At 36.8% G+C, this 27,746-nt stretch overlaps 1 protein-coding gene across 1 annotated transcript; it reads right to left on the bottom strand.

The window, feature by feature from the left end:
• Window positions 1–22,621: 22,621 nt before the first annotated feature.
• LOC139877124 (TOM1-like protein 5) lies at window positions 22,622–27,440 on the bottom strand. The gene is made up of 10 exons (XM_071864545.1): window positions 27,237–27,440; window positions 26,573–26,685; window positions 25,879–25,957; window positions 25,652–25,750; window positions 25,439–25,558; window positions 25,162–25,331; window positions 24,030–24,105; window positions 23,740–23,825; window positions 23,457–23,618; window positions 22,622–23,293 (listed from the first exon to the last, which is right to left on the bottom strand). Exons 2-10 carry the CDS (start codon window positions 26,671–26,673, stop codon window positions 22,933–22,935), a joined length of 1,254 nt encoding a protein of 417 aa, XP_071720646.1. The 5' UTR covers window positions 26,674–26,685; window positions 27,237–27,440; the 3' UTR covers window positions 22,622–22,932.
• Between the last annotated feature and the right edge of the window lie 306 nt (window positions 27,441–27,746).

The raw sequence follows: 27,746 nt of genomic DNA, 5'->3' as shown, positions 1-27,746 counted from the left end.
CGGCAATCCTTTCACAAACGCGTCGATCTTCTCTTCCTCATCTTCGAATGCTCCCGGACACAATAGGCACAATTCTGTGAATCGTCTTTCGTACGTGGTAATATCAAATCCTTGGGTTCGTAACCCTCTAAGTTCTGTCTTGAGCTTATTGACCTCGGTTCTGGGACGGTACTTCTCGTTCATCAAGTGCTTGAATGCTGACCACGGTAGTGCTTACGCATCGTCTTGTCCCACTTGCTCTAGATATGTATTCCACCATGTTAACGCAGAACCTGTGAAGGTATGCGTAGCGTACTTCACTTTGTCCTCTTCAGTACACTTACTTATGGCAAACACCGATTCGACCTTCTCGGTCCACCGTTTCAATCCGATCGGTCCTTCGGTTCCATTAAATTCCAAAGGTTTGCAGGCAGTGAATTCTTTGTAGGTGCATCCTACACGATTTCCTGTACTGTTAGATCCAAGGTTATTATTGGTATGTAGATCAGCCAGTACTGCGGCTATGTTTGAAGCTAGAAAAGTACGGAATTCCTCTTCATTCATATTCACGGTGTGTCGAGTAGTCGGTGCCATTTCCTTCAAAATAGTCAAATGGAACAAGTTAATTATACAGAATATTAAGAGTAGTTAATAGTATTTCGTAGCATAATATGAACTCATTTATAAAAACTTTTTCTTCATATTAGCGTTTTATAAGTTTAAATTCGGGTAGTACCTACCCGTTAAGTTCATACTTAGTAGCTAATATACAATTCAACTACTACAATTCTATATGAAAAACTGATTATAATAATATTTCGCGTTCAAACTTTTATACAATATTTTACAAACTTACAATACCGCTTATTTTACATAAAGCATGAAATATAGCACACAGTAACTTTGATACAAGATAGTTGTGAAGATAATTCTAGCTAGTACACAAGTCGTTCAGCAAACGCAATAAAGACACGTAATTCATACGTCCAGAAACAAGTCATGCATTCTGGTTTTACTAGGACTACTTCCCATCCTTGGTCTTGTGGAACATAACCGTTATGGCCGTTGATAAGACAGTGTGTTGTAACATCGTCAAAGGGACGAGGGTTACGTAATGTCCAACAGTCCCGTAACAATCTAAAAACCTCATTTCTTACCCCAATTACCGACTCCGTCACTTGTGGGAACGTTTTGTTTAATAGTTGTAGGCCGATGTTCTTGTTCTCACTTTGGTGAGAAGTGAACATTACTAATCCGTAAGCATAACATGCTTCTTTATGTTGCATGTTAGCCGCTTTTTCTAAATCACGAAGTCCAATATTCAGATATATTGAGTCAAAATAATTTCTTAACCCATTGCGTAAAATAGCATTTGGGTTCCCCGCAATATATGCGTCAAAGTAAACACATCGTAACTTATGGATTTCCCAATGTGATATCCCCCATCTTTCGAACGAAAGCCTTTTATAAACCAAGGCATTCTTGGAACGTTCTTCGAATGTCTTACAAACTGATCTCGCCTTAAATAGTTGTGCTGAAGAATTCTGACCGACTCTAGACAAGATTTCATCCATCATGTCTACGGGTAGGTCTCTTAAAATATTGGGTTGTCTATCCATTTTGTGTTTTTATACTGTAAAATAGACAAGAGTTAGATTCATAAAAAAAAATACTTATTAATACAAGCAATTTTTACATATATCATAAAGCATAAGCACACTATATTACATATATTACACCACACGAATACAACTATCTTATTCCGACTCGCTTGTTTCTTCTTCTTCGGTTTTGGTTCGTTTTGCCAAGTTTCTAGGGATATATGATGTTCCCCTAATACGAGCCGTCGTTTTCCACATTGGTTTAGAAAAACCTGGTGGTTTAGAGGTTCCCGGGTCATTGTTACAACTTAAGGACTTCGGGGGTTGACGATACATATAAAGTTCATCGGGGTTGGAATTAGATTTCTCTATTTTTATGCCCTTTCCCTTATTATTTTATTTTGCCTTTTTAAATTCAGTTGGGGTAATTTCTATGACATCATCGGAATTCTCGTCAGAATCCGATTCATCGGAGAATTGGTAATCCTCCCAATATTTTGCTTCCTTAGCGGAAACACCATTGACCATAATTAACCTTGATCGGTTGGTTGAGGATTTTCTTTTACTTAACCGTTTTATTATTTCCCCCACCGGTTCTATTTCTTCATCCGGTTCCGATTCTTCTTCCGGTTCCGATTCTTCTTCTGGTTCCGACTCTTCTTCCGATTCCTCTTCGGGAACTTGTGAATCAGTCCACGAATCATTCCAATTTACATTTGACTCTTCATTATTATTATTAGGTGAGTCAATGGGACTTGTTCTAGAGGTAGACATTTATCACATAATATCAAACGCGTTAAGAGATTAATATATCACATAATATTCACATGTTAAAAATATATAGTTTCTAACAAAATTTGTTAAGCAATCATTTTTCAAGTAAACACGGTCGAAGTCCAGACTCACTAATGCATCCTAACAAACTCGATAAGACACACTAATGCAAAATTCTGATTCTCTAAGACCAACGCTCGGATACCAACTGAAATGTCCCGTTCTTATTGATTAAAAACGTTCCATATTAATTGATTTCGTTGCGAGGTTTTGACCTCTATATGAGACGTTTTTCAAAGACTGCATTCATTTTTAAAACAAACCATAACCTTTATTTCATAAATAAAGGTTTAAAAAGCTTTACGTAGATTATCAAATAATGATAATCTAAAATATCCTGTTTACACACGACCATTACATAATGGTTTACAATACAAATATGTTATATCGAAATCAGTTTCTTGAATGTAGTTTTTACACAATATCATACAAACATGGACTCCAAATCTTGTCCTTATTTTAGTATGCAACAGCGGAAGCTCTTAATATTCACCTGAGAATAAACATGCTTTAAACGTCAACAAAAATGTTGGTGAGTTATAGGTTTAACCTATATATATCAAATCGTAACAATAGACCACAAGATTTCATATTTCAATACACATCCCATACATAGAGATAAAAATCATTCATATGGTGAACACCTGGTAACCGACATTAACAAGATGCATATATAAGAATATCCCCATCATTCCGGGACACCCTTCGGATATGATATAAATTTCGAAGTACTAAAGCATCCGGTACTTTGGATGGGGATTGTTAGGCCCAATAGATCTATCTTTAGGATTCGCGTCAATTAGGGTGTCTGTTCCCTAATTCTTAGATTACCAGACTTAATAAAAAGGGGCATATTCGATTTCGATAATTCAACCATAGAATGTAGTTTCACGTACTTGTGTCTATTTTGTAAATCATTTATAAAACCTGCATGTATTCTCATCCCAAAAATATTAGATTTTAAGAGTGGGACTATAACTCACTTTCACAGATTTTTACTTCGTCGGGAAGTAAGACTTGGCCACTGGTTGATTCACGAACCTATAACAATATATACATATATATCAAAGTATGTTCAAAATATATTTACAACACTTTTAATATATTTTGATGTTTTAAGTTTATTAAGTCAGCTGTCCTCGTTAGTAACCTACAACTAGTTGTCCATAGTTAGATGTACAGAAATAAATCGATAAATATTATCTTGAATCAATCCACGACCCAGTGTATACGTATCTCAGTATTGATCACAACTCAAACTATATATATTTTGGAATCAACCTCAACCCTGTATAGCTAACTCCAACATTCACATATAGAGTGTCTATGGTTGTTCCGAAATATATATAGATGTGTCGACATGATAGGTCGAAACATTGTATACGTGTCTATGGTATCTCAAGATTACATAATATACAATACAAGTTGATTAAGTTATGGTTGGAATAGATTTGTTACCAATTTTCACGTAGCTAAAATGAGAAAAATTATCCAATCTTGTTTTACCCATAACTTCTTCGTTTTAAATCCGTTTTGAGTGAATCAAATTGCTATGGTTTCATATTGAACTCTATTTTATGAATCTAAACAGAAAAATTATAGGTTTATAGTTGGAAAAATAAGTTACAAGTCGTTTTTGTAAAGGTAGTCATTTCAGTCAAAAGAACGACGTCTAGATGACCATTTTAGAAAACATACTTTCACTTTGAGTTTAACCATAGTTTTTGGATATAGTTTCATGTTCATAATAAAAATCATTTTCTCAGAATAACAACTTTTAAATCGAAGTTTATCATAGATTTTAATTAACTAACCCAAAACAGCCCGCGGTGTTACTACGACGGCGTAAATCCGGTTTTACGGTGTTTTTCTTGTTTTCAGGTTTTAAATCATTAAGTTAGCATATCATATAGATATAGAACATGTGTTTAGTTAATTTTAAAATTCAAGTTAGAAGGATTAACTTTTGTTTGCGAACAAGTTTAGAATTAACTAAACTATGTTCTAGTGATTACGAGTTTAAACCTTCGAATAAGATAGTTTTATATATATGAATCGAATGATGTTATGAACATCATTACTACCTCAAGTTTTGAAGGTAAACCTACTGGAAGTGACAAGAAATGATCTAGCTTCAAAGGATCTTGGATGGCTTGAAAGTTCTTGAAGTAGGATCATGACACAAAAACAAGTTCAAGTAAGATTTTTACTCGAATTAAGATAGTTTATAGTTATAGAAATTGAATCAAAGTTTGAATATGAATATTACCTTGAATAAGAAAGATAACCTACTGTATATAACAAAGGTTTCTTGATCTTAGATGATTACTTGGAATGGATTAGAAAGCTTGGAAGTAAATTAGTAAACTTGAAGGGATTTTTGAAGTGTTCTTGAAGTGTTCTTCCTATGATGATTATAGCTTGATTCTTGAAGTGATTTTTGATGAAGATGATGATTAACTACTGGAAAAATACGTTCATAATAGTGTGGGTGTGTTGAGAGAGAATTAGAAAGAGAATTGGAAGTGAAATGGAGTGAATGATGAGTGGTAATTGGTGAGTGGTGAGTGGGGTTAAAAGGAGTTCTAGTTAGTTGACTAGCTCATGGTAGAAGTTAAAATTGATTAGTCATACATGACATAATCAAGAGTGGAATCCCATGCTAGTTATTATTGGTATATACCCATAGTAAGTACGTTTTGAAGCTGTGTATAATACGGGTAAGAATACGACTAGAATTCTTGATGAAAGAAAAGAATGGGAAAGTAACTGTAACCATTTTCGTTAAGTATGAGTGTTTTGATATATGTCTTGAAGTCTTCCAAAAGTATTTTAATACATCTAAATACACTACATGTATATACATTTTAACTGAGTCGTTAAGTCATCGTTAGTCGTTACATGTAAGTGTTGTTTTGAAACCTTTAAGTTAACGATCTCAATTAATGTTGTTAACCCATTGTTTATTATATCTAATGAGATGTTAAATTATTATATTATCATGATATTATGATATATTAATATATCTTAATATGATATATATACATTTAAATGTCGTTACAACGATAATCGTTACATATATGTCTCGTTTCGAAATCCTTAAGTTAGTAGTCTTGTTTATATGTATATAACTCATTGTTAATATACTTATGGAGATACTTACTTATCATAATCTCATGTTAACCATATGTATATCCATATATATATCGTCATGTCGTTTTTACAAGTTTTAACGTTCGTGAATCGCCGGTCAACTTGGGTGGTCAATTGTCTATATGAAACATATTTCAATTAATCAAGTCTTAACAAGTTTGATTGCTTAACATGTTGGAAACATTTAATCATGTAAATATCAATCTCAATTAATATATATAAACATGGAAAAGTTCGGGTCACTACAATTTTTGCTAAAGCCTTTGCTTCAACCCATTTCGTGAAAAAATCGATCGCTACCACCAAGAACTTAGCATTACCAGTGCTCCTATTGAATGGCCCGACAATATCAATAGCCCATTTACAGAACGGCCAAGCGGATGACACCGGTATCAAGTCATACTTTGGAAGACGCTGAATTGTACCATGCCTCTGACAATTCTCACATGTTTTTATGATTTCTGCGACATCCCGATAAAGGGAAGGCCAAAAATACCCTTGTCGCATGATCCGTGATGCCACAGTACGGAAACCGGAGTGTTGAGAACAAATTCCTTCATGCATTTCTTTGACCACTTTTAACGCTTCATCATCGGTTAAACATCTTAACAACGAACCATTGTATGACTTTCGATAAAGGACACCACTAACAATCTCATACATTGGTGCAGTCACTCTTATTCTTCTTGCTTCCGCCTTATCAACAGGTAACCATCCGTGATGCAAATATCTCAAATACGGAGTCATCCAAGTTTCCTTAGCTCCTTCAACTATTGCAATAATTGGTTTTCCATGTATTGATTTCTCCTTAAGTTCTTCAACCAACACTCGTTTGTGTAAATGATCAAAGGTTAAAGTAGCTAACTTGCTCAAGACGTCAGCTTTTTTGTTCTTATTTCGAGGGATTTGCACGACTTCAAGGTTATAAAATTTCTTTGAAATTGCTTCCACCAACTTTACATATTGCCTCATGGATGTATCCCTTACATCGAACGTTCCATTAACCTGCTGGGCGAAAATTTGAGAATCAATATATGCTCGTAAATTTGTTATCCCCATTTCTGCCGCTATGCGGAGGTCGGAGAGTAATGCCTCATACTCTGCTTCATTGTTTGAAGCATAAAAACAGAATTTTAATGCATAAGTATACTCTTCACCGTCTGGACTTGTTAAAACTAGCCCTGCACCTGTTCCCTCTTCACTGGATGCCCCATCAGTGTGCAACTCCCACTCATGCTGTGATGGTGCCATTTTGTTGTCATACTCTACTTTTTCATTTGTCTCCAAGAGGAAATCTGCCAAAATTTGTCCTTTAACTGCATTTCGTGGAGCAAAATTGATCTCATACTCCCCCAACTCGATGGCCCATTTCGCTAAACAGCCAGATGATTCTGGACGTCAGAGTATTTGCTTCAACGGTTGATCTGTTAACACTAAGATGGGATGACCTTGAAAATATCTTCATAAACGTCGTGCAGTATGCACAAGGGCATAAACCATACGGTGAAGTGGTGGATAATTTGTTTCACTAAGCTGCAACACCTTGCTAACAAAATATATAGGCATTTGCACGCCGTTCCGTTCTGCGATTAGGACAGAACTTATTGCTTCCTTTGAGACAGCTAAGTATAAAATTAGGGTTTCCCCCTCTTTTGGTGCTGTTAATGTAGGTAATGTTTTTAACAACTGCTTGATCTATTGGAATGCATTTTCGGCTTCCGCCGTCCACACAAAATCTTTTTTATTTAAATATCCCTTTAACACCTTCATGAATGGAAGTGACTTTTCAGCTGCTCTGGACAAGAATCTTGTTAATGCTGCTAGACATCCATGTAACCGTTGAACATCCTTCTTGCTAGTTGGTGACTTCATATCTTCAATTGCTTGAATTTTCTTAGGATTAGCTTTAATTCCACGTTCTGTGACAATATGACCTAAGAATTTTCCCTCTTCTACACCAAACGTGCACTTCTTGGGATTTAATTTCATGTTAATTTTTTGCAGAGATGCAAAAGTTTCCTGTATATCTCGTAACATCTTTTCTTTAGTATGACTTTTGATGACAATGTCATCAACATAAGCTTCTAAGTTTCGCCCAATTTGATCCTTAAATGCCATATCAATAAGTCGTTGATATGTTGCTCCTGCATTCTTCAAACCAAAAGGCATTTTCATGTAACAGAATATGCCTTCCGTCGTGTGAAAAGCCGTTTTGTCTTCATCTTTTAAAGCCATTGGGATTTGATGATATCCCTTAGCAGCATCTAGGAAACATTTGAATCGATATCCTGCCAATGATTCAACCTTCCAATCAATTTCAGGTAAAGGATAATTGTCCTTTGAACATGCTTTATTGATATCCGTGAAATCCACACACATCCGCCATGAGTTGTCCGGCTTCCTAACCATGACCGGATTAGCTACCCATGTTTGATATTTGACCTCTCGCAAGATCCCAGCATCCACCAAACTTCGTACCTCATCGCGGAGGAATTTGCTTCTTTCTGGCGCCATGCCACGCTTTTTCTGACAAACAGGATGTATGTTGAGATTCACGTATTTCCCTTGGAACACCGGTCATATCAGACGGCTGCCATGCAAAAACGTCTAGATTTGTTGTCAAAATATTGTATAATTTTTCTTTACATTCGGCAGACAACGTGTGCCCAATTATGATTTTCTGATCTGGAAATTTAAGATTTAGTGAAATTGACCCATCATCGTGTATGATTGGCTTAATTACTGCCTTTGTTACTTGGGAACACTCAATTGACTTCTGCCGTTCTGCATATAACGTTGCTACTCTGCCTGGCATTGGAAACTTCATCATACCATGTACAGTTGACGTTACAGCTCCAAACGTCATCAAAGCAGTTCTTCCTAAAATTATGTTGTACTGTGAATTTGCTTTAACCACCAAGAACTCAATTTTGGTTGTGCGTCTTAGGGGTGGCTTGCCCAAGGTTACTTCAAGCAAAATACTTCCTTCAGACCAGGACGGCTCACTTGTAAAAGTTGCCAACGGCACATATGTTTCCTTCATTTTTTCTTGTACATCTTTGGGTAGCTGTATGAAGCAATGTTCGTACATAATGTCTGCTCCAGCTCCTGTGTCAGTGTAAATGTTGCGTATTAAGCAATTAGCAACTCGCGCTTCTATAACTACTGGACCATCGGATGGATTTGTGTTACACATAGAAGGAAATGATATTAATTGCTCTTCCCAATCTTCTAATACTTTTGCCTTCCTCCGTTGTCCAGCTTTCCATGGATGTATCATGCCCACTTCTATGGGTATGAATTCGTTATCTTCGCCGTCTTTATCAGTGTTGGTGAGATGATTCGTCTTAATAATGGATGGCGCCATTGTTAACACCTATTTCCTTATGAGGTAAGGCTTAGTGTGTCAACAAGATACTAGAAGTAATCTAGCTTTAAGAGGGCAGAGTGTTGCCGATTGATTTTTACCCTTGGAAAATAATCCCTGCAGACCCGGTTCACAAGTGTAGAAACTTGTGGGGTGGCTTAATCAATCTGTCGTCCGTAGAGCGTAGAAGTGCTAGCCGGATGACTTCTAGTGAGAGAAAGTAGAGAGAGAGAGAGAGAGAGAGAGAAGTGAAGTCTCAGCTCCCAAAGTTATCAGAATATCTGAACTGTGTAAAATGACGACCCCAGGGGTCTATTTATAGTGTCAGATCCACCAGATTGCTTGGGGACACGTGTCAGATGATGATACATTCTGTTACTTGTGATCCGAAATTTACGCTGAAGGTGGCGCTCTCCGGCCAGGGCTTACGCACTAGGCGGCCTTCAGGGCTTACGCATGACGGAGCAGCCTGTACAGCGGAGAACGCTAGACGGACAACTCCACAAAACTGTTGTTTCCAGCCTTCCTGATGCTACTTTTATGTTACCATTATGCCTTTTATGCGTGTATTCGATAGGATACACCATTAATATATATGCATATAATTGTCTTTTATTGACCCACACCAGAAATAAAAGAACGGATGGAGTATTATATATATATATTACCTCATGTTTAAAAAGGGAGATAACAGCTGTCATTTTTGAATCATTCTACCGACAGTTTTAGATTCTTAATTTTTCTTTAATAACTCAACAATGATCATGTTATTAATTTTTACTTGTTTGGGGATTTTCTTTGTTGCTGAATATTCTTGTTTTCACATCTATCGTATATTTAAAAGATGACAAAGTTTGTAGGGTTGGTTTCTTTGAAATGAAAATACTAAGATTTGACAACATTAATTATATTATATTACACCTTGTTTTACCTTTTTACAAATGACGGAAGAAATTAGTTATTTATTATTATTATTATTATTATTTTTATATTTTTTACTCTTCTTAATGTTAGTGGGATGTTGAATGGACCTATGTGATTAAGGGACTACACATATCTCAATTATTAATTTACAAGGTACAATGATTGATAATTTGCATATATCATATCTTTTTTTGACAATACAAAGTTATTTTGACTAAAATTAAAGTAATTTATACTAGCAAATTAAACGTGATAGATACTCTTCAATAAAGATAAAAGTCATTTAATTAAATTGTTGATGTACGCAAATATATGATGAAAACTTTTTATTTCCTTATGCTTTTCAAGAGTATGCATAAAATGTTACATGTATAATATGATATTCATAATCATGACATTTAGCTTTACAATTATTTTAATAAAGTAAACTTCGTCATAATTGGAAGCCATTTGCATGAATCATGCACGCTGCCTTGCATAATAATATTTGAACTACCTCTATTAAAACTTTCACCATATATACCTACTCGATGAACCAATAAAATTTAAAGAAGATTGGATGATATCGATTAGGAAAGCTAGACCTACCGTCTTCTTGTGCACTCTTGATCAGTCATACAGAAAGCAAAACAAAGAAAAAAAAATGTTTAATAGAAGCATATATGAAGATGCCAAGTACATGAGTACACAATAAAATCTAGTGGGGGTGGTCCATTTTTTTATCAATGTAATTTGTCCTAGCAAGTCAGATAAACTAACTATGTTTGTGTGTGCTCAAATATGTTTACTTTAGCATGAGCATGTGCAGGCACGACCCAATGGAGGTGCAAACTGTTCATTTGCTCAGGGCCCATTTATTTAAGGTACTCAAGAAATCTAATGTACCAGGCTGACAGGCAGAACAGGTTCATAAGTGTTGTACCCAACACTATTGTATTTGTTACGTTGTGAGACACTTCAGCCTAAAAATATTAAAACCGAACATAAGTAATTTGCGACTAAGGATTAAATCCCATAGAAAACTTTATATTTTGCTCGATGTGGAAATGGAATTTACTGTACTTCATTAACTAATCGTCATTCCATATTGAATTCATTAATATATATATATATATATATATATATATATATATATATATATATATATATATATATATATATATATATATATATATATATATATCATTATTTTAAATTAACTACACAAGTGGTCTATTTGGATGACTTTTAATGTCATACACGTTAATTCTTTTGCGACTTAGGGAGTGTTTGAATTTGCGTTTTGAAAATTTGATTATGCGTTGTAGATAATTATAATCAAATAATCAGCTGTATCAAAACATGATTTTTATTAATGGTGTTTGAATTTAATTATGTTGTTTGATAACGTAATAATCAGTTAATCGGATTTTGAGTGTTTGGGCAAATCAAATTATCTAATAACTTAACAAGTAAAATGACCAAATAACCCTTCTTCAAAAATAAAATGATATATACGTCCAAGATTAGTAATAATAGTAATCGTAATACTCCGTATAACATTTGTAGTGTCATAACAACACTAATGAATAAATAGATATTCAAACAATTAAAAGTCAAATTAAAAAAAAATAGTGATGAAATAAATGTGACATACAGTAAAACTAATGCCATTACTTCGTATAATAAATTAATAATAATAAAGAGGTTTAAAAAGTTTTTATGTTAAAGGGATATAAATGTAAATTATATGGCAAGAATCATATATGTGGAAATCGCGTTTTGTAACAGTGACTCAATATTACAGACTTTGGTTATCGTGTCGGAAACATATAAAGATTAAGTTTAAATTTGGTCGTAAATTTTCGGGTCGTCACAGAAGGTGAGTATTTTTGAGGAATAATGGGGTGTTGTTGAAAACATTATTCACAATGAAGCAACTGATGGGTATTCCTATCTTCATCAAAGATCTCCCATTGAGTGCTACAGCTGCTATGTTGGACGATGAATTTAAAGGGTTTAGTTTCGTTAAGTCCAATGGCATGCAAGTCCAAAGCAACATGCAACATGAATTATGTTTTGGCTTTGTTGAATTTGAGGTTCCTCATGTTGTCCAAAAGTTAATTGGGGTTCGTGTGTTATGAATAATTACTAATTAATGAATATACTGGCAAGATTGAACTCCCAGACTCGATGACGATTATTTTGGAAGAAAGAAAGAATGATGCATGTACAAGTATGAGTAGAGGTCCAAATCGAGCAATATGCCCAGTTCGATTATCTGACTATGTGGATGTTGTTGGGCCTGTTGGATAGCAGAATTGGAAGGCTCGAATAGGCTGATGTAACTGAGAATTGGAAAGCAAGCATAGAAGATTACAGAATAAGTTTGTTTTAGATATTTGTTTTATTTTTGAGTAAGAATTTTATCCGGTAATTTGTATCCTTATGTAGTTATATAATTAGTCCAACCTTCTAATGAAAATATTGTTGTGTAAGACCCGAATAATTGAAGTGTACACATGTGTATATAAGTGTATTGTGCGGTACTCGAATCGGGGTTTGGTTGTATATATTTAAAAAGGCAAAAGGAGCTGGACTGGGAGAGTTGCGCGCCGCGCGGCCTGGTGGCGCGCCGCGCCATCTGTCTGTGACAGATTCTCTCTTTCTTTTAAATTAGATATTTTGAGGGTATTTTGGTAAAATCACTTGGAGGCCGGATTTAATGCCTTAGATCAGTTTTGGGGAGTTCATTTACTCCTTCCACAACTACCAACACTTATCCAAATCAATTCTAGAGAGAGAGTGGCTTTTAGTGAGGGAAACCCCATTTTGGAGAAGAAGAAGAAGGTTTCTTGCTTAAGTCCAAGCATTAAAGTTGTTCGCCTTCCCTCTAGCTTCGTTGTGATAGTTGTGGTATGCTCTAATCTTAATTTCTTTGTTTAATTTGATTTAGGGCTAGGGTTTGGGGTGAAGATGAACATAAAACCCATTTTGTTAGTGTTTTGGGTGTTCTAGGGTAATTTGAGTCATGTAGACTCAATATTGGGTTAACTAGGGTTTGGAAGAGTTAATTGTTGTTAGAGAACCCTAATTAGCTAGTAAAATTGCTAGAACACCATGATTTATGTAAATGGGTGTAAATGGGTTAGTGGTTGACCCAAAATGGGTAGGTTGACTTTGAAAGTGTCAAATGGGTCAAAATGAACCTAAGCTAATTAATATGTGTGGTTGAAGCCTAAAACTAGTGTTAAAATGTGTAATGAACCTACTTTGGTTAATGATAGGGTTTTGTGATGAGTTAACCCGATTTTAGGTTTAAGGGTGCAAATGGGTCGGATTTGCACCATGGGTCAAATTAACACTAGGAGTGAGCTTTAGAGTGTTGACCAACTCGAGTTGTGATTTTGATATTGTGATAAATGTAATAGGTGCGTTACATTAAAGTGTTCAAGCTCGGTTATCTTTCACCAAGAGATTTTGAGGTGAGTGGAATAATTATGCATTCGTGTATATGGCGTGTTTATTTGTGGGTGTTATGGTATGAACCATCGAGCCGGTAGTACCATAGCATGTGTGTAAATTGATGTGAACCACAAGCCGGTAGCATCGAGTGTGAACCACGAGCCGGTAGCACTATAAAATAATTGATGTGAACCACGAGCCGGTAGCATCGAGTGTGAACCACGAGCCGGTAGCACTATAAACAAAGTGTGAACCACGAGCCGGTAGCACTATAAACGAGTGAGACTCAATACGTATGGTGTGAACCACGAGCCGGTAGCACCATAGCGTCATGGTTAACCATATTAAGATTTGTTGATATGTAGCATGCTAAATTATTTATGGTTGTGTTGAGTATATGCTAACTCGGTTATGTTATTGTATGACTTGTTAAGTGTTTGAGGTTGATGACATGCTTTTATGTTACACGTTTCGTACGAGGTATCTTGTGTTGTGATTGCAAATAGATGGGCGATATATATGTATGTGTAATTATTGAATTCACTAAGCTTTGCTTACCCTCTCGTTGTTTACCACTTTTATAGGTTCGGTGTTGGACAAGGGTAAGGGCATCGTTTTGGACTAGGGATCCCGCTTGTTGCTAAGGGACGCTTTTGGTTTTAGTAGCTCTCAGAGTTTGACCGATAGTTGGGTAGTTTAATCCCAAACGCCATGCTCATTGTGTAGTTTGGAACTTAAACTTTTGGTGGTCGAAACTCCTAAATTGTACTAAACTTGTAATTTGGGTCGTGTGGGCCCCGCTTGTAAAACTTTAATTTTATGTTTGAAACATGTTAGTTTTACATATTTGGTTGTATGGTAAAAAGCGTTTTGTCTAAAAGTGCCGGGAACTAGTCAATCTTTTCGCGGTTAAAAGTCCCGGGGACAGCCAGATATGGCGCGGCGCGCGGGCCATATGGCGCGGCGCGCCGATGGTCTGCAACCGAAAATTTTTTTTTATTTCGTATTTTCACAAGGTTTTTGTCGGGTGTTGGTTTGGGTTGTTACAAGTGGTATCAGAGCATGGTCTAAGGGATTTAGGTGACTTGAGATAGGCGCCTAGACTTAGACTTTTGTGTGCGTGATTATGCGGGACTTGTAGGACTTTGGGTCGGATCGGAATGATTAGTGCATAGGTTTATGTGAACTAATCATGCGCTATTTGTTTGTGTTGTGTTTAGCAATCATCAAGTGAGATGGACGTTGTACTAGCGAGTTAGCGCGACGTGCTCGCGTAGTAATGACTAGCTACCATTACTACGGGTGCAAATCGGGTCAAACAAGCAATGTACGACGATTGTTGAGCGAGATGGGGTAGTGAGGCGTATATGTATGTAATTGTGTATATTTGCCCTTTCGTTTCGTGGTTTAAGCTAATTCGTTTTATAGAATGAAGACGAGAAACGGTCCCGATCACGATAACGGAAGTACAAGTGAAGACGCCGAGTTCTCGACCAAGGTCGAGGCCGTCTTTAAGAAGTTGAAATCGGATTTTCTTGCGGACGTTCGAAAGGTCTTCCAAGAGTCGGTCGATGGGCAAGTGACCGAAATGATAAACGAACGAATGAAGGCCACTATTGAAGAGGCCCTTGATGCTAGAAACGTTTATCCTCGAGGTGAAGGGGGTGATGGAAAGAGAGACTTCCACTACAAAAATTTTAAGGATACTCAACCTCCGACGTTTAATGGGGTGAGGGATCCGTTGAAAAGTACTTGTTGGATTTCGGACATCGAGGGGGCCTTCCGTACCGCGGAGTGTCCTCCCGAGAAGAAGATGAGGTTTGGGTCTAGCATGTTACGTGAAGAGGGCAACTTGTGGTGGGATGATAAAATCAATTTGTATGGCGAAGAGCAATGCATGGACTTGACATGGGAGGAGTTCAAGAAAGAGTTTTTCAAGGAATACCGAACTTCATCCGATCTTGATCGAATCCGGGACGAGTTGCATCATTTGCAACAAGGTTCCATGGATTTAGTTACCCTCAAGTCTACATTCTTGGCAAAGACTCGTTTTTGCCCGGAGTATGTGGGTGATGATCATAAGCTTATGAAAGATTTTTATCGTACCTTGAATGCCGACTACAAGAGCAAGATTAGCCGGGGTATGGCTAAGACTTTTGATGAATTGTTTGAGTTGGCTCGGGGTTTTGAGCCGGAGGTGCCTAGGAAGAGTGATTTTACTTTTTCGAAAAGGAAGTTTGAAGGATCGAGCCATTCGAATTTTTCAAACAAGAAGTCCAAAAGAGGGGCCGAGAGCGTTAATAGTGCGAAGAAGGGTGGTTCCGGGAGTTTTGGACCCACTTGCTTTAATTGTAATCAAAGAGGGCACATGGCTCGCGAATGTCCTAAGGCGTCGACCAAGGTTACTTGCTTTAATTGCGGCAAAGAGGGGCATAAGAAGCCGGAGTGTCCTGACTTGCGAAATGATAATGTGAAAAGGTTGGAGAGGGCGGCGGGTACGGCTAGGGGTCGCAACTATTTGATGACTAATGATGAAGCCAAACAATCGAACGAAGTTGTCTCAGGTACTTTTATGGTTAATTCTAATCCGGCGAGAATTCTTTTTGATAGCGGTGCAAATTTGTCGTTTGTTTCTCCTAAATTTGTGCCTAAACTTGATAGACCGTTAGCTAAGTTAAGTCGTCTGGTAGAAGTCGAAATAGCGGACGGCAAGACGGTGCTAGTGGTTGATGTGTGTAGGAATTGTGATGTTGTTTTTGGTGCCGAAACTTTTAAAATTAATCTCATTCCAATGACCTTGGGCGATTTTGATATTGTCGTTGGTATGGATTGGCTCGATCATTACAGAGCCAATATTGCATGCCATGACAAGTTTATTCATGTTAAGGCCCCAAGTGGGGGAGAAATGATTATTCATGGTGATAAGAGAAGAAGAACGGTGCCGATATGCACTTTTGCACGGGCGCGTCGTTCCGTTGTTACCGGTGGCATGGCTTTCCTTGCTCATGTTGTTGATACTCGTAATGAGCCACCACCTATTCGTGAAATTCCAGTAGTTAATGAGTTTGAAGACGTTTTTCCGGATGAGTTACCGGGTGTTCCGGCGGAAAGACAAGTCGAGTTTCGCATTGAGTTGGTTCCGGGGGCTACCCCCATCGCTAAAACTCCTTATCGTTTAGCACCAACGGAAATGCAAGAGTTGTTGAATCAAATTCAAGAGTTGCTTGAGAAAGGTTTTATTCGACCGAGTGCTTCGCCGTGGGGCGCTCCGGTCTTATTCGTGAAGAAGAAAGATGGTAGTATGCGTATGTGCATCGATTACCGTGAGTTAAATAAAGTGACGATCAAGAATCGTTATCCGTTACCTAGGATTGACGATTTGTTTGATCAACTTCAAGGCGCGACGTATTTCTCTAAGATCGACCTACGGTCCGGCTATCATCAAATGCGGGTCCGTGAGGAAGACATTGAGAAAACGGCTTTCCGAACGCGTTATGGGCATTATGAGTTTGTGGTTATGCCTTTTGGTCTTACGAATGCACCGGCGGCATTCATGGATCTTATGAACCGGGTGTGCCAACCTATGTTGGACAAGTTGGTCATTGTGTTCATTGACGACATACTAGTCTACTCGAAAAGTATACACGAACATGAACGTCACTTGCGTGAAGTTTTGAAGACATTAAGAAAGGAGAAGTTGTATGCAAAATTCTCTAAATGTGAATTTTGGCTAAGAGAGGTCCAATTTCTTGGCCATATTGTGAACGAAGGCGGTATCCAAGTGGATCCGGGGAAGATTGAGACGGTGAAGAGTTGGGGACGACCGACTACGCCTACGGAAATCCGGAGTTTTCTCGGGTTGGCCGGTTATTATCGTCGGTTTATCCAAGATTTTTCTAAGATCGCTTCTTCGTTGACGAAATTGACATGGAAGAATGCGAAGTTTGTTTGGGAGAACGAGCAAGAAATTGCTTTTCAATTGTTAAAAGAGAAGTTATGTCAGGCTCCGGTGTTAGTGTTACCGGAAGGTGTCGAAGATATGGTAGTCTATTGTGATGCTTCCTTAAATGGGCTCGGGTGTGTTCTTATGCAAAGGGGTAAAGTCATTGCTTATGCCTCTCGACAATTAAAGGAGCACGAGACGAGGTACCCGACTCACGATTTAGAGATGGCGGCAGTTGTGCAAGCGTTGAAAATTTGGCGCCATTACTTGTATGGTGTCAAGTGTACGATATATTCGGATCATAAAAATTTGAAACATCTTTTCACTCAAAGAGATTTGAATTATCGTCAATGTAGGTGGATGGATGTAGTGAAGGACTATGATTGTGAGATACTTTATCATCCGGGTAAGGCGAATGTGGTCGCGGATGCGTTAAGTCGAAAGACTCAACATCCGGCGATACGTGTAGCATCGTTACGTTTGGTTATCACTAACGACTTTCTTGAAAAGATGGGTGAAGATCAAATAGAGGCTTATGTTCACAATAAGCATGCGGAGCGAATTGTGGGCAAATCGGAATTCATTACTATGGGCCCGCGGGGTTTATTGTCGTTTCAAGGAAGGGTGTGGGTGCCTAAGATGGGTGATTACCGACGGGTGCTACTTGACGAGGCACATAAGTCAAAATATTCTATTCATCCGGGCGCGACAAAAATGTATCACGACTTGAAGAAAGACTATTGGTGGCCGGGCATGAAACGCGATGTTGTGAAATATGTTGAACGATGTGTTACTTGCTTGCAAGTTAAAGCCGAGCACCAAAAGCCGTATGGTAAGTTGCAACCGTTAGAGATCCCGAAGTGGAAATGGGAGCACATTACCATGGATTTCATCACTAAGTTACCTAAGACGGCGAGGACTCAATATGATTCGATTTGGGTTATAGTTGATCGGTTGACGAAAAGCGCTTTGTTTCTTCCCATTAAAGAAGCAATATCGTCGGAGACCTTGGCTAAGTTGTTTATCAAGGAAGTGGTCGCTCGTCATGGGGTTCCTATATCTATTATCTCGGATCGAGATACCCGTTTTACATCTCGATTTTGGGAAAAGTTTCATGAAGATATGGGTACGCAATTGAAGTTGAGCACGGCGTATCATCCTCAAACGGACGGTCAAACCGAACGTACGAACCAAACTCTAGAAGATATGTTACGGGCGTGCATTATTGATTTTGGTGGTAGTTGGGACGAGCATTTGCCTTTGGTGGAATTCTCGTACAATAATAGTTATCATACTAGTATCGGGATGCCACCGTATGAGATGCTCTATGGGCGTAGATGTCGAACTCCCGTTTGTTGGGGAGAAGTGGGACAACGAGAGATCGGGAGTACCGATTTGGTTTTGGAGACGAACAACAAGATTGATATTATTCGGGAACATTTGAAGAAGGCTCAAGATAGGCAAAAGTCGTATGCCGACAAACGTAGGCGAACGATCGAATTTCAAGAAGGCGACATGGTGATGCTTAAAGTTTCGCCATGGAAGGGTATTATTCGATTTCGAAAACGGGGAAAGTTAGCTCCTCGGTTTATTGGGCCATTCAAGGTTTTAGCTCGTGTTGGCGAAGTTGCATATCGATTGGAATTACCCGAAGAGCTTGCGGGGATCCATAATACATTCCATGTTTCCCACCTCCGTAAGTGTCTTGCGGATGATTCCTTATGGATGCCTTTAGACGAGATCGAGCTAAACAACAAGTTGGAATATGTCGAAGAACCGGTCGCCATACTCGATGAGAAAGTTAAGAGGTTGAGACATAAAGAAGTGAGGACTTTTAAAGTTCAATGGCGGCGTAGCAAGGGTTCCGAGTTCACTTGGGAACCCGAAGAGTTCGTGTTAGTGTATCTTCCCTCTTGTCATGCGGCTTGGATTGCGAGGGCGCAATCCGAATAAGTGGGGGAGAGTTGTAAGACCCGAATAATTGAAGTGTACACATGTGTATATAAGTGTATTGTGCGGTACTCGAATCGGGGTTTGGTTGTATATATTTAAAAAGGCAAAAGGAGCTGGACTGGGAGAGTTGCGCGCCGCGCGGCCTGGTGGCGCGCCGCGCCATCTGTCTGTGACAGATTCTCTCTTTCTTTTAAATTAGATATTTTGAGGGTATTTTGGTAAAATCACTTGGAGGCCGGATTTAATGCCTTAGATCAGTTTTGGGGAGTTCATTTACTCCTTCCACAACTACCAACACTTATCCAAATCAATTCTAGAGAGAGAGTGGCTTTTAGTGAGGGAAACCCCATTTTGGAGAAGAAGAAGAAGGTTTCTTGCTTAAGTCCAAGCATTAAAGTTGTTCGCCTTCCCTCTAGCTTCGTTATGATAGTTGTGGTATGCTCTAATCTTAATTTCTTTGTTTAATTTGATTTAGGGCTAGGGTTTGGGGTGAAGATGAACATAAAACCCATTTTGTTAGTGTTTTGGGTGTTCTAGGGTAATTTGAGTCATGTAGACTCAATATTGGGTTAACTAGGGTTTGGAAGAGTTAATTGTTGTTAGAGAACCCTAATTAGCTAGTAAAATTGCTAGAACACCATGATTTATGTAAATGGGTTAGTGGTTGACCCAAAATGGGTAGGTTGACTTTGAAAGTGTCAAATGGGTCAAAATGAACCTAAGCTAATTAATATGTGTGGTTGAAGCCTAAAACTAGTGTTAAAATGTGTAATGAACCTACTTTGGTTAATGATAGGGTTTTGTGATGAGTTAACCCGATTTTAGGGTTAAGGGTGCAAATGGGTCGGATTTGCACCATGGGTCAAATTAACACTAGGAGTGAGCTTTAGAGTGTTGACCAACTCGAGTTGTGATTTTGATATTGTGATAAATGTAATAGGTGCGTTACATTGAAGTGTTCAAGCTCGGTTATCTTTCACCAAGAGATTTTGAGGTGAGTGGAATAATTATGCATTCGTGTATATGGCGTGTTTATTTGTGGGTGTTATGGTATGAACCATCGAGCCGGTAGTACCATAGCATGTGTGTAAATTGATGTGAACCACGAGCCGGTAGCATCGAGTGTGAACCACGAGCCGGTAGCACTATAAAATAATTGATGTGAACCACGAGCCGGTAGCATCGAGTGTGAACCACGAGCCGGTAGCACTATAAACAAAGTGTGAACCACGAGCCGGTAGCACTATAAACGAGTGAGACTCAATGCGTATGGTGTGAACCACGAGCCGGTAGCACCATAGCGTCATGGTTAACCATATTAAGATTTGTTGATATGTAGCATGCTAAATTATTTATGGTTGTGTTGAGTATATGCTAACTCGGTTATGTTATTGTATGACTTGTTAAGTGTTTGAGGTTGATGACATGCTTTTGTGTTACACGTTTCGTACGAGGTATCTTGTGTTGTGATTGCAAATAGATGGGCGATATATATGTATGTGTAATTATTGCATTCACTAAGCTTTGCTTACCCTCTCGTTGTTTACCACTTTTATAGGTTCGGTGTTGGACAAGGGTAAGGGCATCGTTTTGGACTAGGGATCCCGCTTGTTGCTAAGGGACGCTTTTGGTTTTAGTAGCTCTCGGAGTTTGACCGATAGTTGGGTAGTTTAATCCCAAACGCCATGCTCATTGTGTAGTTTGGAACTTAAACTTTTGGTGGTCGAAACTCCTAAATTGTACTAAACTTGTAATTTGGGTCGTGTGGGCCCCGCTTGTAAAACTTTAATTTTATGTTTGAAACATGTTAGTTTTACATATTTGGTTGTATGGTAAAAAGCGTTTTGTCTAAAAGTGCCGGGAACTAGTCAATCTTTTCGCGGTTAAAAGTCCCGGGGACAGCCAGATATGGCGCGGCGCGCGGGCCATATGGCGAGGCGCGCCGATGGTCTGCAACCGAAAATTTTTTTTATTTCGTATTTTCACAAGGTTTTTGTCGGGTGTTGGTTTGGGTTGTTACATGTTGTTAGTCTTCTCAGATGGAGAACCACCGTCTCCACATTCTCCGGCACCAAAGTAGTTCCCCGAAATTTAGATCGCCGGAGTTTTAGTACCCGATTTCGAAAAGCCGAATTTCCCGAAGGAATAGGGGGATCTGACAGTGTTGGAGTAACTCAGACATTGAAAGGGACGGAGAACAAAGGAATATTTGGGGGAGAAGGGTTCAAGAAAATTTACATTTAAGATGGCTGTATGTTCTATATATATATATATATATATATATATATATATATATATATATATATATATATATATATATATATATATATATATATATATATATAAGAAAATTTACATTTAAGATGGCTGTATGTTCTATATATATATATATATATATATATATATATATATATATATATATATATATATATATATATATATATATATATATATAAAGGATCTAGAGAGAACTTGACATAGGAGAGAACCCATAGCACCATGTTATTTCACTTATTTCACTTACATGCCGAGCTTTTCTTAGCACCATGTTATTTCACTTATTTCACTCATATTAGTAAGGGTATTTTCGTCCTATCGCATCAATTCATTCCTAAACATAAATTAGGGTTTAGAAATTAGGGTTTATAAATTAGGGTTTAGAAATTAAGGTTTAGGGTTTAGATTGAGTTTTTAACACGAACGGTTTAGAGTTTTGGGTTTTGGGTTTTGGGTTTAAGGACTAAACCCAAAACACTAAACTCTAAACTCTAAACTCTAAATCGGGCTAAATTTTGGAAAAAAAAATTCGGGAAAAAAAAAATTACGAATTTTTTTTTAATATTTTTTTTCCACGTCAGCATGCCACATCAGCAGACTGACTGCCACGTCAGCACAAGCCACGTGTCAGAGTCTGTGCTAGTCAGTCTTGCTGACGTGGCATGCTGACGTGGAATTGAAAAAAAATTTGAAAGTTTTTTTTTTCCAGAAAAAAAATATTCTGGAAATTTTTATTTTTAATTTTTTTTCTTTCAAAGAATAGGTGCATATAATATGTATATGTACATTAATATGTAAGAGCTCTAGGTTCTCCCTAACCAAGTTCTCCATGAATCACGAATTCTATTTTCATTTTTCAACATAATTTTCTGGAGCGTAATATAATATGGTCGTTGGATTTATTAAAGTTTTATATAAGGGTGAAGCGCATCAGATGTATCATAAATTATTCATAGCGGGTAATATCTCTACTTTGAAAACAACCTCCGTTTCTTAAAAAACAGACTAACATTATATATGTACTTTGTTACAAAAAAGGTGCTAAAAAAACTCACAAGTTCACAAAACGTAATTTGCAAACTTTCTTGTATTATTCATTTTATGGGTTATTAACTCAACATATTATTAGCTCAGATTAACACACACACACACACACACACACACACACACACACACAGATAAAAAGAATCCAACAGTTAAAGAAATCTCATAAACAGACATACACTAACATCTTCTAACATATGCTGCTCTATTTGATTTATATAAACCACCTTCTATCCCCCTTGTCTCTTTCCTTCCTTCTTCATCCATCATCACCATTTCCAACCTTTCACATATCACAACTGCTTTGTATAAAAAGAAAATAAAGTCACACTCGAACAGATATATACCACATATATGGAATCCTCAAAACACATACATAATAACCTCTATTTCATCACCAAAAACCATTTTTATCAGTCGCTGATATCAAAACTGTCGCGGCGAGAACTGCTAGCATTTCGGCTGTGTAAAGAGAGACCCCGCATGTGACAACCGATTGAAGTACCGTCTGTTTTATTTTCTTGAAAGAATTTCTCCCTTTCAACATGTTTTGAAGGTGGGGGTGGGATTACAACACCTGTTGCAATTGCAGACTCAGCTGGAGCTGCAATTGTAGTTGGTCGGGTTGTAGCAGGTTCATCTTTTGGGCCCAAACTGATGGGCCTGATTAGAGGTCGGTTAAGCCTATCAGGGGGAACTGAAGACACAAGTAAGGGCCGCTCTGGTTGATGATTATCGGCCTCGGGTCTTACACGTGCTTTTCCTTTCCTCATCCTGTCAAGTTTAACAAAAAGATAAAATAAAATAAAAACAAGATAGATAAATTTTTATAAATTGTTTATGTAAAAACAATCATTTCTTATATTATTTAATAAATATTTATAAATCAATTTAGAAAACAATAAATAGACAAATTTGATTGAGATGTTATTCATACCTTCTGAAGAGTTGTTCGGGGTCCTCTTCCTCTGTATCCTCTTGGTCAATTTGGGCATCATATACAGGAACAGACCTACCAGAAACGAGAGCATCATGTCTTGAAAGTGCCTTTTGGAGCTGATCATTTAACTCCACTGCTTGAGATATAGTCCGCTCATCCCTAAAAGAGAAACAAATAACACGATAAGTAACAGATTACAATCCAAATACCTAATTAACCTAATTATTTGTTTTCTTTAACGTAGAATTTTACATTGATTCCACCACATAAAATAACTTACCGGGAGGTAACAGCAAGATGCATAACTCGTTGTTTATGAAATGAACACTGTTCAACCAGATCCAGGGTGAACTCATCCTTGGCTTGCTGTAAGAGTGACAGGATAGCATTGGTTAAAAAAATCCATCAAATTCTAACCATGTAAAGCATTAATGATGTCAATAAGTTATTAATGTAAAAATAAATAAAAAAATCAACTGTAATAAGTCTGTATAATCTGAACTTTTAGGGAAAGTAATATAAAAAATAGAATAAACATTAAACTGGCAATTAATAAATCGGCCCACATACCTCTGGATGTCTGACATCAATGGCATCAAGGACGTCTCTCAACACTTCTAATGCGGATCCGGCTTTTTTAACGATACTGTGAGAAGAAAGATGGGTAACAAATTCTTAGAATCATAACAACCATAATCTGCAAAAATATCCATATATAGACATGATACTAAGCATCATTCGTTTTATGATATTGGCATCAACTACCATGGACATAAAGTAACCTTTTCAGGATCCCTGAAGTGCTAAGTTTTGATAATCATGTAAACTGAAAGGGTATGGATGCATACTTGGGGAATATGTCATGATACTCATTTGTGGAGACGAAAAAGAAACGCAATTTTACGCATAGCACAGACCAACTCGATATATCCAAAAATACAAGACCATCATAAACTTTCACAACCATTAGAAATGATAAATTTGAAGATTTTTGTATTGGCAACTAATATATAATAACATGATTGCTACTAATTATGCCCACATGCACACATTTTGCTTTAATCTAAAGGCACCAAATAAGATCTTGAAATCAGACAAGAACTAAGTTAACTTGCCACACACGTGAAAAATACATCAAGACTAACTAGCAATGTGAAAATATAACAATTAAATTTTCACCTTTAGCCCCACTAATTTGGAAGACAATAAACTTGGTCCTAGGAGAGTCAAAAGGGAATAAACTAGTCACGTGATTCATGGTGAGCACCTATTAAGATTTTTTACGACTTCTGGTGACTAAATAAGCAGGTGCTATGGTCACCTACTATCAGTTTCTATAACTAGACGACTTCTAGGCGTTATTCTTCAAATATGATAATTAAGCCATTTGCCTATTGTCTTTAAAATTTAGCAAATGTATTATTTCCTTATTTGCGGGAGTACATATACTATTCTCGGTTTGGAATGTGTATTAATTATGCTTGATTTACTATAGAATTTGGGTTACTTTAGTGGGAGAGACATAATACCAAACCCTTTATTTTATTTTGCATCCAAATTAGTTTATTTACAATCAATGGTTTCTGTTGTAGTATTGGAAATAATATATATGAGCATTAAAATTATCATCTTAACAATTCAGCTAGGTTTAGTTCCGTATCAAAAAACAATTAAACTAAATACGTTCAATAGCAAAGCACACCTAGATTCAGGAACAGGCTGCGGGACAGTTGGGGGAGGTGGCGGCGGTGCACTCCGGTCATGTCCATTGGTGGCAACTTCACCGACACTCGAGTTGCTTTTACTGCTGTCTGAATTTGAACGATTTCTGGGAAGAACTTCAGGTCTTTGAGAGAATTTTACTCCAGAACTCTAAAAAATTCAGATAAAACATAAATAAAAAATAATAATGACAATCACTTAAATATGTAAATATGACCAAATAATAGAAGAAAGTCCCAAATATGCGCATAACCTACCACCAAATCATAGTATGCAGAGTAGTACTGAGGGAACCTTCCGGAAGCTCCACCAAGAGATGTCTGTGTTGCATCTAGAAGAAGAAATATTTTCTCTCGTACAGGCAGATCAGAAGTGGACTGGAAATACAAACCATTATTAGAACTAAGTAAAGATAATTATATTATATATACATACATAATACCGAATTTTGTTGTAAATAGTTAACATACCTTTTTCTTCACTATTTTGACAAGTATAGGGAGGATCCCAGTGTCAATTACTTGTGTGTGAATTGGTTCTCCAATATTGTTCATCAACACCTCTAACAACTGTACAAGAATAAGTACAAACAGCCAGCATAATGTCAGAAATCAGACCGTAAAAAAATAATTTAAATATGAAGTCTCGTAAAACAACAAAATATTCATTAGATTATGTTAGGACATTCATGACTTACCATAACAGCAAATAATTGAGTATCTTTGCTTTTACTTCCCAACCTTTTTTTGATGGCTTTGATGACATCTCTAGCTTGCCTATATATTCAAACATATAGAAGTATACAAATGACCAGTAAATCACAAATGTATGCATCAATAGTAATATAAAATGACAAAAGCTTTTGTTTTGAGTACACCTTAAACTGTAATTTATATTGGGGCTACAAATTATGCCTTGAAACACAAACTTTTAGCTAATTACTACCACGACAAACTTTTTGATGAAAAAAAAATCAATTGAAGATGAAGGTGAAACATACCTTTTCATATCGATATTAGCAAATGTACAGATTTTTAAATAGTATTATAAACCTTGTTCACAACATCCAGAAAAGATTTATCAAATCATGATGGAGACTAGGGCAGTTTGTTCAAGTTCAGACAATAAATAAACATGAACATTTCGGACTTATTCCGTTACAAACATGTATCTGCATTGGTACCAGTTTATACTTGGTAACTAATAATTTTGCATATAACGACAAAAGCATCAGAGTATGATAATATCAATCCCTTTTGTAGCAAGTTTCGTATATTGCATAAGTAGCATGATATAAGAGATATGTATATGAATCATCAACAAAATAAAGCTCAATATCATGTTCATAAACAGCACAAATCACTAAAAGAAGCATAAGCTATGACTATTACCTATTATCACGCGCAACTAATTCACAAATTTCAATGCTTTTGGTCCAATCCATTTCCGTTAATCTTTCGCTTGTTGCTGCATTAACAAGTTCGGCTGCCATGTCTAATTCTATCTGAATACAACAAAAAAACAATGATAATAACTTCACCACTTACCATCTTCACATATAAAGCCGATATATACATCTAAAATAGCACACTAAATCAAAACTTTATTACTAACTAATGTCCATTATAACAACCCATTGATTAAAACTTACAATTCCTCTTGTAGTATCAGATCACAAACATACAAATAATGTAAATTTAGTAGTTTTTACACACATACTAAAAGTAAACCACCAAATTTCATCAAAATAAGGCTAATGATCAACTTTACAACCATGATATCAATCAAGCAATCAACATAAAAGTACTAAAAGTAAACATTACAGTACATCAATTAGTGAAATCAGATAAGTAAACCACCAAATTTTATTGAAATATCCCTAACACATTAACCACAAGCATATGATCACTTTACAAAAACTTCATCAAAATAAGGTTCGTTACTGATCAACTTTACAACCATGATATCAATAAAGCAAACAACATAAAAGTACTCAAAGTAAACATTACAGTACATCAATTCATCAAATTAGATAAATTAGCAATCAATCAATACCTTGAAAATCAATAAATAAGAAGAGTTGAAAGATCAGAAGAAACTAAAACCCTAGGATCAGTGCGACATTTAATGATTGAAATTGATAATTCATTCAATCATTAAATGAGGAATTGTTGACAGATAGATATATACAGATGTTTGTATGAATATTTGAAAAATGAAAACTAAGGGTTTTATTTATGTGAATGTAAAAAAAGAAGGCAGGAGGGGATGTTTATGTGAAAATAGAGATAGAGACACAACTGGATATAGCACAAGTAAAGCACTGATGCTGCTGTCTGATACACTCACATGCGGGTTATTTTACTCTTTTAATAATGACACGTGTCCTTATCATTGTTTTTTTTTTTCTTTTTGCTTTTTTCTTTTTTTTTGGGAAAATGATAAACATACTCAAGGATACTAAAAATAATTTTATTTCATATTTATAATTCAACCCTGCCATGAATAATATTAATATCAAATTTATACAAGGAAAGTCGATATTAAAAAATAAATATTTATACT

The sequence above is a fragment of the Rutidosis leptorrhynchoides genome, chromosome 11 (genome assembly GCF_046630445.1).
Source record: "Rutidosis leptorrhynchoides isolate AG116_Rl617_1_P2 chromosome 11, CSIRO_AGI_Rlap_v1, whole genome shotgun sequence".
Taxonomy (NCBI): domain Eukaryota; kingdom Viridiplantae; phylum Streptophyta; class Magnoliopsida; order Asterales; family Asteraceae; genus Rutidosis; species Rutidosis leptorrhynchoides.
This window is presented reverse-complemented; position numbering and strand designations above follow the sequence as displayed.

Bases quoted from the DNA above. Each gene is read 5' to 3' on its own strand.
- LOC139877124 (XM_071864545.1), bottom strand. From the start codon at position 26,673: ATGGCAGCCGAACTTGTTAATGCAGCAACAAGCGAAAGATTAACGGAA. The intron at 25,332-25,438 runs GTAGGTTATGCG...TGAATTTTTTAG, and splicing joins CTGCATACTATGATTTGGTG to AGTTCTGGAGTAAAATTCTC. The intron at 23,294-23,456 runs GTATGAATAACA...TAAACTTGACAG, and splicing joins CCCGAACAACTCTTCAGAAG to GATGAGGAAAGGAAAAGCAC.